The sequence below is a fragment of the Tympanuchus pallidicinctus genome, unplaced genomic scaffold (assembly GCF_026119805.1).
Source record: "Tympanuchus pallidicinctus isolate F22 unplaced genomic scaffold, pur_lepc_1.0 scaffold75, whole genome shotgun sequence".
In the NCBI taxonomy this organism is placed as follows: domain Eukaryota; kingdom Metazoa; phylum Chordata; class Aves; order Galliformes; family Phasianidae; genus Tympanuchus; species Tympanuchus pallidicinctus.
This window is the reverse complement of record NW_026294797.1, coordinates 40,535-52,938: the sequence shown is the minus strand read 5'-3', so window position 1 is coordinate 52,938 and position 12,404 is coordinate 40,535. Positions and strand designations below refer to the sequence as shown.

Below are 12,404 nucleotides of genomic sequence, written 5' to 3'. Positions count from 1 at the left end.
ATAGGCAATGACTGCAGAGAGTTATACAGCTGAGTTTTATATGCGAGCTTGTGTTCCAGAACCTTATGCCTTTTTAAGCGGACCACTAAATATTGTAAATAACATAGTGAGTTGTTCTGATTGTATAATCTCTAATTGTCTTAATAGTAGCAGTAGTTCCTTCTTGTTAGTAAAGCAACCCGATTATGTCTATCTTCCTGTAAATTTGACACATTATTGGTATGCTGATAAGGGAATGGAAATTCTCCAAGAAGCTTCTTTGCAATTAATAGAGAGATCTAAGCGAATGGTCGGATTAATAATAGCCGGAATAGCTGCGCTCATTGCTGCCATAGCAGTAACTACAGTAGCTTCTATTTCTTAACAACTAGTATTCAGACAGCAGCTTATGTAAATGAATTATCAATTAATGTATCGAAAGCGTTACAAAATCAAGCTACATGGGATGAAAAGATTGAACTGCGTCTCAATTCCTTAAAAGATACAGTAGACATCCTGGGAAGACAGTTACAAATTATAGCTACTCGTGAATCTCTCTTGTGTCATGCAGAATACCGAGCTATCTGTGTGACTCCTGCTGAATACAATAATACCAAATTCTCTTGGAACAAAATACAAGATCATCTTCAAGGCATATGGAATAATGCAAACACGTCATTAGATCTTAGGGAATTGAGACAGCACATTCACGATATGATACAGTCGCACCATATGGATCTTTCAGTAGCAACTCAAACTACTACATTTATAAGCGCTCTAAAATCTGCATTTCCGTCCCTTAAATCATTTAGAAAAGGAATTTATGGGCTGATAGTCATTGCCATAATAATAATAATAGGAATTCTTGCTTGTCCATGCTTGATGAAAATGATAACAAATAGATTCCAAAATTTGCGTATAAATCTTAAAAAAATTGGAGATGGAAAACACGAAAAATAAACCACCACCACCTCTGGTCTAATAAAATAGAAAAGGGTGGAATGAGGAAGACTGTGAAGCAAAACAGACCTGGCTGGCCTGAAAGGGTCAAACAGGGAACACGCGGCCCCTCCTGAAAGGGAAGGACTGCCATGTGAAACTGGCAAGCATAAGCTACAGCTTCTTCGTTCCGTGACCAAGAGCAGAACACGTTCTGTGGAGAGAACACCTTTTGATCACTGTACTGACCATAATCCACAAAGAGCTAATTAAGTAATGATGTATTGCTGTCAGCTGCATGAATGTTATCTGATTTAAGTATTGTATACTCCTGTAGCTAAAAGACATAAAACCCTGTAACAACAATAAACTTTGCTTCTTGCGCCACCAGAGCCTTAAGCCCGTCTGTCCCAGGCGTCTTGAGCTGGTCTCTGTCAGATGGGATGTTCTGGGAAAGTGTGGGATGGTTCTGCGATGGGCTGGGATGTTCTGGGACGTGTTGTGATGTGCTGGGATGATGCTGGGATGTGCTGGGATGATGCTGGGGAGTGGAGGGCTTGGGCTGGGCAGTGGCTGGGATGTGTTGGATGGTGTGGGCTGTTCTGGGATGTGCTGGAATAGTGCTGGAATGGTGCTGGGATGATGCTGTGGTGCTGGGATGATGCTGGGATGGTGCTGGGATGATGCTGGGATGTGCTGGGATGGTGCTGGGAAGGTGTGGGATGGTTCTAGGATATGCTGGGATCTGGTGAGCTTGCGCTGGTATGTCCTGGGATGGTGCTGGTATGTGGCTGGGACGTGCTGGGATGGTATGGAATTGTGTGGGACGTGCTGGGTTGTGCTGGGATGGGGCTGGGATGTGCTGGGTTGTTGTGGGATGGTGCTGCAATGTTGTGGGATGCAGCTGGGATGGTGCTGGTTTGTGCTGTGATGGTGTGGAGGATGTGTGATGGGGCTGGGAGGTGCTTGAATGGTGCTGGGAAGGTGCTGGGATCGTGTGGAATAGCATGGGATGTCTAGGTTGTGCTGGGATGAGCTGGGATGTGGCTGGGATGTGGTGGGATGGTGCTGGGACGTGTTGGGATGTGATGGGATGTAGTGGGATGGTGCTGGGATGTGCTGGGATGTGCTGGGATGGTGCTGCAAAGGTGTGGGATGGTTCTGGGATATGCTGGGATGCGGTGGTCTTGTGCTGGGATGTCCTGGAATGTGCTGGGACGTGCTGGGGTGTGCTGGGTTGGGGCTGGCATGTGCTGGGATGGTGCTGGGTTGTGCTTGGATGTTGTGGGATGATGCTGGGATATGCTGAGACGTGCTGGAATCTGCTGGGATGGTGCAGGGAAGGTGTGGGATGGTTCTAGGATATGCTGGGATGCGGTGGGCTGGTGCTGGGTTGTCCTGGGATGATGCTAGTACAGGGCTGGGATGGTTCTGGGATGGTGCTGGGAATGTGCTGGAATTGTGTGGGACGTGCTGGGTTGTGCTGGGATGGGGCTGGGACGTGCTGGGTTGTTGTGGGATGGTGCTGCAACGTACTGGGATGGTGTGGGATGCAGTTGGGATGGTGCTGGTTTGTGCTGAGATGGTGTGGAGGATGTGTGATGGGACTGGGATGTGCTGGAATGGTGCTGGGATAGTGCTGGAATTGTGTGGAATAGTATGGGATGTCAGGATTGTGCTGGGATGGTGCTCAGATGTGCTGTGATGAGCTGGGCTGTGGTTGGGATGTGCTGGGCCATGCTGGGATGGTGCTGGGATGTGCTGGGATGTACTGGGATGGGGCTCGAATGTCCTGGGATGTGCTGGGATGGTGCTGTGAAGTGTTGGTATGTTGTGGGATGCAGCAGCTGGGATGAGATGTGCTGGGATGTGCTGGGATCATCCTTGGACTTGCTGGGGTGTTGTGGGATGGTGCTGGGATGTGCTAGGACTGTGTGGGATGTGCTTGAGTGGTGCTTAGATGGTGCTGGGATGCTGAGCGCCAGCCAGCTGCCCACGTGGCAGCTCTGCAACTTGCATAACTCTGCTCCGCAGCTGCGTAGATGGCAGCGTGTGATGGAAAGTTCTCCTCAGGCTTTGGGTGCAGAAGTGCCTGCAGGGAAGGCCGGGCCAAAATCCTTGGCTGCCTCCCGTGCTGGAGCCCCACAGGCGTCCCAGGAGTGGCTGTTGTCTTTATTGACTTCACCAAAAAGACCATTTGGTTCAATCCTTTGTTTGTCTGAAATGTATTTTCGTGCTTTGTGTTCAGGTCCTGAGAGACAGAAAGAGGCATGGAGAATTGGAGAATATCCGCAGAGGCTCTGCCATGTCCTGAAGAAAATGGTGAAGGAGAAGGCAGCACAGGGTGGGTGTCTTTCTGTCTGTTCACTGAAGGACTGGGGAAGCAGAGTTTCTAGATAGATACATGGATGGGATGCAGGTGCTGGGATGGTTCTGGGATGTGCTGGGATGGGGCTGGGACGGGCTGGGTTGTGCTGGGCGGGTGCTGGGATGGTGTGGAATTGTGTGGGACGTGCTGGGTTGTGCTGGGATGGGGCTGAGATGTTTTTTGGATAGTGCTGGGATGGTGTGGGATGCAGCTGGGATGGTGCTGGGTTGTGCTGGGATGGTGTGGGATGGTGCTGCAAAGTGGTGGAATGTTCTCTGATGCAGCTGCTGGGATGAGATGTGCTGGGATTATGCTGAGATGTTCTGTAATGGTGTGGGATGTGCTTGAATGGTTCTTAGATGGTGCTTAGATGGTGCTGGCATGGGCTGGGACATGCTGGGATGTTACTGGGATGGTGCTGGGATGCGCTGTGATGGTGCTTGGATGTGCTGGGATGGGCTGGGATGTGCTGAGATGGGGCTGGGATTTGCTGTGATGGTGTGGGAATTTGATGGGATGTTGCTGGGATGTGCTGCGATATGGTGGGATGTTCTGGGATGCAGTGGCTGGGATGAGATGTGCTGGGATGTGCTGGGATCATCCTTGGACATGCTGGGGTGTTGTGGGATGGTGCTGGGATGTACTGGGAAAGTGCTGGGATGTTCTGTCATGGTGTGAGATGGTGTGTGATGCGGCTGGGAGGTGCTGGAATTGTGCTGGGATGAATGGGTTGTGCTGGGATGGTGGTCAGATGTGCTGGGATGATGCTGGTTTGATGCTTGGTTATGCTGGGATCGTGCTGGGATGGTGTGGGATGAGCTAGGATGTGCTGGGATATTCTGGGGTGTGCTGGGGTGGTGCTGGGATGGGCTGGGATGAAGCTGGGATGAGCTGGGATCACAGAATCACACCGAATCACAGAACTGTAGGGGTTGGAAGGGACTTTCAGAGCTCATTGAGTCCAACCCCCTGCCCAAGCAGTTCCTACACCAAGTCACACAGGTCGGCATCCAGGCAGGTCTTGAACATCTCCAGAGAAGGAGATTCCCCCACCTCCCTGGGCAGCCTGTTCCAGCTCTCCGTCACCTCACTGTAAAGAAGTTCTTGTGCACATTTGTGCAGAAATTCCTAAGGTGCAGTTTCCGGCCATTTCCCCTTGTCCTGTCTCCACTCACCACTGAACAGAGTCCGGCCTCGCCATTCTGCCCCCCACACCTCAGATACTGATAGACCTGGATCAGGTCCCCTCTCAGCCTTCTTTTCTCAAGGCTGTACAGACCCAGTTCACTCAGCCTTTCCTCATAGCAGAGATGCTCCAGGCCCCTCACCATCTCGGTGGCCCTCCGCTGGACTCTTTCCAAGAGATCCCTGTCTGTTTTGTACTGGGGAGCCCAGAACTGGACGCAGAGCTCCAGATGAGGCCTCAGCAGGGCAGAGCAGAGGGGGGGATCACCTCCCTCGACCTGCTGGCCACGCTCTGTGCAATGCACCCCAGGATGCCATTGGCCCTCTTGGCCACAAGGGCACACTGCTGGCTCACGGCCGACCTGTCGTCCACCAGGACACCCAGGTCCCTCTCCGCAGAGCTCCCCTCCAGCAGCTCATCCTCATCCTGTACTGGTGCATGCAATTATTCCTCCCCAGATGCAAGACTCTACTCTTGCTTTTGTTAAACCTCATGTGTTTTTTTTCTGCCCAGCTCTCCAGCCTGTCCAGCTCTCGCTGAACGGCAGCGCGGCCTTCAGGCATTTCAGCCAATCCTCCCAACTTGGTATCATCAGCAAACTTGCTGAGGGTGGCCACTATCCCCTCCTCAAGGTCATTGGTGAAGATGTTGAACAATCCCTGTTTTTCCCTAAAATCTGGGGTATTTTCGCTTAAATCTGGGGTTTTCTGCTAGAAATCCCTGTTTTTCCCCTTAAATCTAATGTTTTTCCCCTTAAATATGGCTTTTCCTTTTAATAATCCCAGTTTTTCCCCTGAAATCTGGGTTGTTCTGCTAGATATCCGTTTTTCCTCTTAAATATGGGTTTTTCTCTTAGAAATCCCTGTTTTTCTCCTTAAATCCGTGGTTTTCTCCCAGAAATCCCTGTTTTTCCCCTTAAATCTGGGGTTTTTCCCCTTCAATATGGCTTTTCCTTTTAGAAATCCCTGTTTTTCCCCTTAAACCTGGGGTTTTCTCCTACACATCCCCGTTTTTCCCCTTGTGCAAGGATGTGCACACGTGTGTGTGACTGCACAGCTGTTATGTGAGTGCGTCAGAACGTCCTTGGGGCAGCAGCTCATGGATGCCACTGGACAAATCGGGCCGTGCGCTCTGTGTTGATCTCTATGGTGATGTTTTTTATTGACTAAACCAAACTAGGAATGCCGAGTTGGGCGGCACTCGGAACGCTGCCCTGCAACGCCGCGCACTGCAGCGCTGCCTGCTGATGCTCCTCCTCTCAGTCGTTCAGCTGCAGCTTCTGCATCATCTCCACCAGGCTGTTCATGGCGGAGGACTGGAAAGAAACAAGGCAAGTTAGAGATAGGACAGAAACAATGTGGGCAGATCTCCCTAAGCAAGGCTGATCAGTACACTTGCAGAACAGCCCCATGCAGCACAGCCCGTTCCTGCCATTCAGGTCACTGGCGTTACTTCCCACAGCAGCTGCCTATGCTAAGATTCATGCTCTGCTGGGGGAACGAGGTTTGCAAGGTCGCAGTGCCCGACACGGCAAGGCTCTTTATGGCAGCAAAACCCTCCGGCCGTTACCAACGGTGCCCTTCTGAAGGCAGAGGAAGGCACCCAAGCTCCCCTGGGCAGCTCTCACTGACAGCGTGATTTCCTCAGACACACAGCGGGGTGTTTTTCTGTGACATCGCTGCCCTCAGGACATCACAGCATCTTTCACGGCTGTCAGACACAGGCACTGAGAGCAACAAGAGCCGTGTCTGTGCTCACCAGGGACTCACCTCTGCATGTGCAGCTGCAGCCCTGAGGGAAGCCTTCTTCAGTTGCCCTCTCCTCTCTTTTTGTTGTCGTCTTCTTGCTATAAAGCAAGAATAAAAATGAATTCATTCTGTTAGCAGCAGAACGGTGTAAACAGGGTACCGCAAAAGCAGAAGGCAGAAAAAAGACAGGGGAAATTTGAGCAGGAAGCCTCTCAGTGAATGCCATTTCCAGGGGGACAAACAGAAGACCAGCGTGCAGTTAAAGAGACGGGGTTACATGGCACCTCACTGCCTTGGGACTTTGGAGGCTTCAACTCTTTTCCCCTCTGCAGAGAAGGAAAAAGCAAAGCAAACTCCGTGCAGCCTCATTGTGCTTGATAAGGGCAGCACCTGCCCTGCAGGGCGGTAGCACAGCACCTGCTTACCTCTCAGCTTGGAGCTCCGTGCTGCAGCAGGCCCAGGCTGTGCTGCTGGAGCCGGCACGCTGCCTCCGCTCTCAGCCCTCGCTCTTTTGGTAGCAGGCAGCTGCGCTGCTGTTTGCTGCTCTTCTTCCAAGCCCTTGCGTTTACCTCCAGCCAGGGACTTGGAGACAGAGCGGGGGCACACGGCAGGGGCAGGTCTTCCCCCTGAGCTGGGACCTGCTGATGGAGGAAGCCCTCCAGCCTGCAGACGAGCTCTCTCTGAAAGGACCTCCTGCACCGCTTTCGCGTAGATCTTTCCGTTGGGCTCAGCACCTCTGTCTGTTATCATCAAGAGAAGAGAAGAGAGGAGATACAACGAGAGTCCAGTGCTTCTTTCAGTCTGCAAGATGGGCCACAGTACTAGGAAATCTGTTCTTGAGCGTGCACAGTATGGAATCTTAGCACGTTGGGTTGAGATTACAAAACAGGACAGGAAGGTAATAGTAGATCCCAGGGATTAATACCTCCAGCAAGACACAGCAACGTCAGTCCCAGAAAGAACAGACAGAGAGCCCAGCTAGAAAGACAGTGCACCAAACCCAGGTGCCTGCTGTGTGTCCGTACCTCTCTTGGGTGCTGTGCCACACTCGGTGCTTCTGCCTTGCCTTTCTGCAAGGCTGCGCTTGGCTGGAAGGCTGCTTGCATCAGCTTCTGACAGAAAGGAAACAAAGACATGAAGAGCATCTCTTTGGACAAACATTTTAGCACTGCCAGCCACAGACTTCTGCTCCTCAAGCATCGTTTCTTTCCGCTGCTACAGCGTTGTGCCACTTGTGCAGTCAGCACAGATCTGCAGCGCCCTTTCCTCTCCCCTCCATCACACACAGCCCTGCATGCAGCTCTGCTTAGAGGCAGCACCCACACCACAGCTCACAGGAGCTTCTTACCTGGGGAGGCTTTCCGTTTCCCCCCGTGCCCAGCACCATCCCACGGACGCGCAGGCTCCGTCCCTGCAACAACAGATCCAGTGTGATTGCACAGACACCAGGAGCAGCGCTGTCCTGTTAGCCCACACCCACCCCCAAAACCAAAAGACGCTGTTCTACAGCCAGAGCAGAAACTGATGTTCAAACTGCAGTGTGCTTACACAAAGCATTACTGCTCTCATTCCTGTCAGATGGCAGCAGAGGAACCCCGGACTGCCTGACAGCTCTGCAATCTGCAGAGCAAAGCTGCATCAGCAAACAAAACGCTACCGGGTGCAAAAGTTGAGGCAGGTATTTTTTGGCCCTAAAAGGAATGCACTCAGCTCTGAGCACCACCACTTATACACAGACTACTGTTTTGCTGCTGCCATCAGCTGTTGCTGTCGGCCTCTCTAATGCTTCCATCGTGGTTACTGGACATCGCTACAGCACTGCAGCCGCTCAGAAGTGATAGCTAGCATGCATTCCTCCATCCTTCACGACAGAGGACTGCAGAAACTCACTTTTGCGTGGCAGTGAGGACGGCCCGTCCCCATCGCGTCCCTCTGTGCGCTGCGAGGCGCCGTTGGATCTCTGGCAGCCTGCTGGCTGCTGCCTCCAAACGCGGCGAACCGCGCCGCGCTGCTTCTGAGGAGAGAAAGGAAGAAACGTTGGAGGGAACGGGCAGCCAAGGTTTGCACAGAGCTTCCAGGTCGTGCCAGAGATGGGATAGCAGAGTGCTGAGATGTTCTTTATCACTAAGGGAAAATAGGGCCCCAGTCATGCCCACGCCATCAGCCCGGGCTGTCAGCAGCGAGCGCAGAATGCAACTGGTGACTGAGGTCCCAAAGGACCTGCAGGGCTCCCCCTGCTCCAGCCGTTCCCTGAAACGTGAGAAAAAGGAAGAAGAAGCAAGCCAAGGAAACCCAGCCGTACCTTTCCTCTCCCAGAGCAGGAATTGGAACTGCGGTCGTCCCCTGGCTGAGACATGGCCGCTGTCTCAGAGGAAGCTGAAGTTCCAAGGGCTGTGCACAGGAACTTGTGTGCTCTTGGATAGAGCTGGCTTCCCTCTGTCTTTGATGGCCTTGATCTCTAAGAATCTCCTTTTGGACAGGAACCCTGCAGAAAGGATCCACCAGTGAAACATCAGGAGGAAGAAGCATCTTCCCAGCTTTCTTCTGCCGCGCCATGTCGTCTCTTGAGGAGGGCGGCGTCTGGACGTCAGCTGGCTGCGAGAGCCGCCTGCCACCAGGTCCAGTTTGTGTCTGACTGCCACGGCTTGTGTCAGCAAGCGCCCTTCTCCATCTCCTCAACAGCTCTGCACCCAGCCATGCATGGGGCAGGGGGTAGAGCTGTGCTCTGAGAAGCTTGTGCTGTCCTTGCTTTTCAACGTCCGCCATGAAGGCGGGGGCTCAGCAGTGATTTTCCAGGGGAGGAAGGACATCCCATCATCCTCACTGAAACGTGGGATGGAATCTCCACAAGAACCATTTCCCCTGGAAACAGCTGTGCTGAGGGGCACCGCTGGAGCTGGGAACCCCTCCCCAGCCCGGCTTTTCTGCTGAGACACCTCCCAGCACCCAGCCAGCACCAACCCAGCTCACCTGGTCACTGCCCAGCCGGAGCGGTGCCCAGCTGACGCACACGCCGCAGCGCTGCTCCCAGTGGGCTCTAAAGGATGATCACTCCAAAAAAGCACAGAGCTCAGTCTCGGTGTGCAGCACGCTCACCAGACCACCAGCTCTGCTCCAGCTGGGGCACAAACGCTCCCAGCCTGGCAACCACTGTGACCTCAGCAAGTGCCTGCATCACCGCTGTGCTTGCATCATAGTCAAAGGAGTGGTCACCTCCCAGATCCAAATTGTAGGAAACATGAGACTGACCAATGGGGTGAATGGGGTTCATTGAATGGGGGTTAATTGAAGTAAAGCAACAGAGAAGTGAAGACGACCCTTGTGCAGCCCAGTAAAAACGCAGTATGGCCTCGTAGTGGTCAGCGGGGTCCCAGAGGAACAAGTAAGAGCTGGGAGGAGTGCAGAGCAGTACGGAGCAGCAAAGTGCAGCATGGCCAAGTGAAAACCAGTAAGGAGCAGCATGGCCTCAGAGCGGTCAGTGGAGCCCTGTAGGAATCATCAGAAAGCAATAGGAAGGCACAGCTGTGCCCAGGGCCGGTGCCAGCCGCTGCCTCTGGCTTGGGGCCCCAGGTCGGTGCCGACCTCTCGGGCTGTGCCTCAGGCCTAGGCCTGGTGCCGGCCTTTCAGGACTGGCTTTAGGCTCCACGGCCGGTGCCAGCCCGCCTGGCTGTAGGTGTGGCTGTCAGCCCCAGCTCTGGCGCTGCCCCTGTGGCTGTAACCGTGGCATTATGGCCCAGGGCTGGTGCTGGCTCTCTGGCTGCAGCTTCGGACTTCAGGGCTGGCTCTCAGGCTATGGCTTCAGGCCTGAAGCTGGTGCCGGCTTCTCGTGCTGTGGCTCCAGGTTTAGGCCCAGGGCCAGTGCAGCCTCTCTGGCTGTGCCTCAACCCAGGGTCGATGCTGGCCGCTCAGGCTGTGGCAATCAGCAAGCATTTGGATGAGTCAGCCCTCTGGTTTTCATGAGGACAGACGAGTCCACCTTGGAAAGCCATCTGGGCAAAGGCACAACAGCTTTGTTCTTGGGCCGCAGCACTCCGTGGCCAGGTGCTGCTCAAAAGCTGGGCCTGCATTTCCTCCTGGGCATCCCCGCGTGCTCTGAGTCCGCTGCAGCTTTCTGCAGGTTTGTGGCTTCCTGCTGAGGAGCTCCTCGTGTTCTTCTGCAGCTGCCCCCCAGCATCACTGCTGCCTCCTCTGGTGCCGTGCCGGGAGATGCGTCAGCGTCCATCAGCCTGCACTTCCTTCCTCCCAGCAGCAGCTGCTCCTGCACTGACCTCCATTCACACTGGATGCCGTCCACTTCTAGCGCCAGCTGACCTGCGAGACAGAGAAAGGAAATGTGGCATTGGCACAAATGCAGACGCCCGAGGCTGTGCCACCACCACGTACTGCAGCCTTGGGAAGCCAGCTGCCACTGCAACCCTGGTCAGAATTAAAGCAGGCACCGTCAATTAAGTGTGACTTCTGAACGGAAGGAATTGCCACAGTCAGAAATAAATACTGAAATCGCTTACTGAACTGTAGGTGGTTACCTCTGAATTCTTTTGCTTTGGGGAAAATATGGACTTGGAATTGCAGGGTACAAGAAAAACGGGGAGCACTTGGCAACTCAGGCAAACTGAGCAGTGCAGAGAAGATTGCTGCATTTCTTCTTCTCCTGGCCCAGAAATGAGTTTTCCTACCTTAAAAGAGGTACTTAAAAGAGGGACCTTAAAAGAGAAAAGAGAAGAAGAGCCTGACAGAGTAGACACAATACAGTCTCACATCACGGGTAGAAGCCAGAGAGCTCTCATGGCACAAAGCTCAGGGCTGCAGAAATTAAGGGTGCCTCTAAGCTTTAGAACAAGGTGAAAGACAAGGTTGAATGCGAACCATCGGCACTTCCTGCAGAGCACATCACACAGCTGTAGGCAGCGCCTGAGCTAACAGTCAGGTCAGAAAGGAAAACCTGACTATGTGAACACAGGGACAAGCTGCTCTCTTCTTCTGGGCCTTTGTTCAGTGAGGATTTCCCCCAAGAGCGCCGCTCAGGCTGCTGCTGTCTCCAGCTGTCGGTCACTTCCACTGCTGGACGCTGTGCCCACAGCTCATTCTGCTTTGGGCAAAGCCTGCTGGGTGAACTCCAAACCAAGGTCCCAGCCACGCTAATCCAGCTGGTTGGTCTGAAAGGGCTCAGAGGCCACGCATGGGATCCCTTCTGCTGCTGGTTCTCTCCGGGCAAGAAGCTCCACTCTCAGAGCAGCAGCCAAGAGCTGGAAGGCAGAGGAAGCTTCCAATCCCCATGGATGTGGCTGTCTGCAAAGACAACAGCTGCCTGCTCTTCAGCAGGGTGATGCTCACCCAGCAAAGCCCTCACCCAGCAGATGCCTTTCCTTATACTCAGGGCTGCCTCACGTTTGTGCAGCCCTTGGCACTGCATTTCCAATCCAAGCTCACATAGATCTCAACCATTCCTTCTGTGTCAGTCTACTTGGATCCCCAGTTAGGGCTGCAGCTCAAGAGCTCAACACAACAGGAATAGCACAACACGCAACTGGAAAACACAGCTCAAAGCTGAGAAGAGCCACCTCTGACCTTGGGCACAACTCACCAAGAGCCGGGCCTTGCAAACTTGGCTGATCTGAGCATGCGGGAGGGGGCTGGCAACCAGACCAGAGGCGTCCATTTCCATTGCAGCTCCGTGTAGAGAAGAACGCCAAACAGTAACAGGTGTGGATGAGTTCATTCCCAAGCTGCACAAGGAGTTTGTTCTCGATTAAAAAAAGCATGCATTCCAAGTCAAAAAGCAAACAGCAGGAGTTGCTCTCAATGGAAGACGTTCCTATTCCCACACCTCATCCTCCTACCGCAGCTTTCCTTGCCTCACCCCTCGCCCCAGCTCCCCGAAAATGCCCGCAGACTGAAAGTCAGCTCTCCAATGCATAGACTCCTTTCCCATTGCTCCATTACAAGAAGACTTCAGACTTGTTTCACGCACTCCAACTGACCGAGCAGTGGTACCACAATCACTCCTGACACACGCAGGCCACTCTCCAAAGCTTCTAACAGCTCCTGCCCCAAGACCAACATCTCCACAGCCATCCTTCTCACGTGAGTCCAGGAGACAAATCCACAGCACAGGCTTTCTGAACTGCTATATCAGCAGCATTTCTGGTGGTAGAAAGGCACAGCAAATAGTCCATCAGAGACA

The 12,404-nt window shown here is 53.3% G+C and overlaps 1 protein-coding gene across 1 annotated transcript; it reads right to left on the bottom strand.

The window, feature by feature from the left end:
• Positions 1 to 5,606: 5,606 nt before the first annotated feature.
• On the bottom strand, positions 5,607 to 6,970 carry LOC128072945 (zinc finger CCCH domain-containing protein 11A-like). Its single transcript, XM_052667174.1, has 3 exons — positions 6,646 to 6,970; positions 6,242 to 6,318; positions 5,607 to 5,787 (listed from the first exon to the last, which is right to left on the bottom strand). The coding sequence occupies exons 1-3, from the start codon at positions 6,968 to 6,970 to the stop codon at positions 5,731 to 5,733; spliced, it is 459 nt and encodes a 152-aa protein (XP_052523134.1). The 3' UTR covers positions 5,607 to 5,730.
• Positions 6,971 to 12,404: the final 5,434 nt, after the last annotated feature.

Bases quoted from the DNA above. Each gene is read 5' to 3' on its own strand.
- LOC128072945 (XM_052667174.1), bottom strand. From the start codon at position 6,970: ATGATAACAGACAGAGGTGCTGAGCCCAACGGAAAGATCTACGCGAAA. The intron at 6,319-6,645 runs GTAAGCAGGTGC...CTTGCTTTATAG, and splicing joins ACGGAGCTCCAAGCTGAGAG to CAAGAAGACGACAACAAAAA. The intron at 5,788-6,241 runs GTGAGTCCCTGG...GTTTCTTTCCAG, and splicing joins CTGCAGCTGCACATGCAGAG to TCCTCCGCCATGAACAGCCT.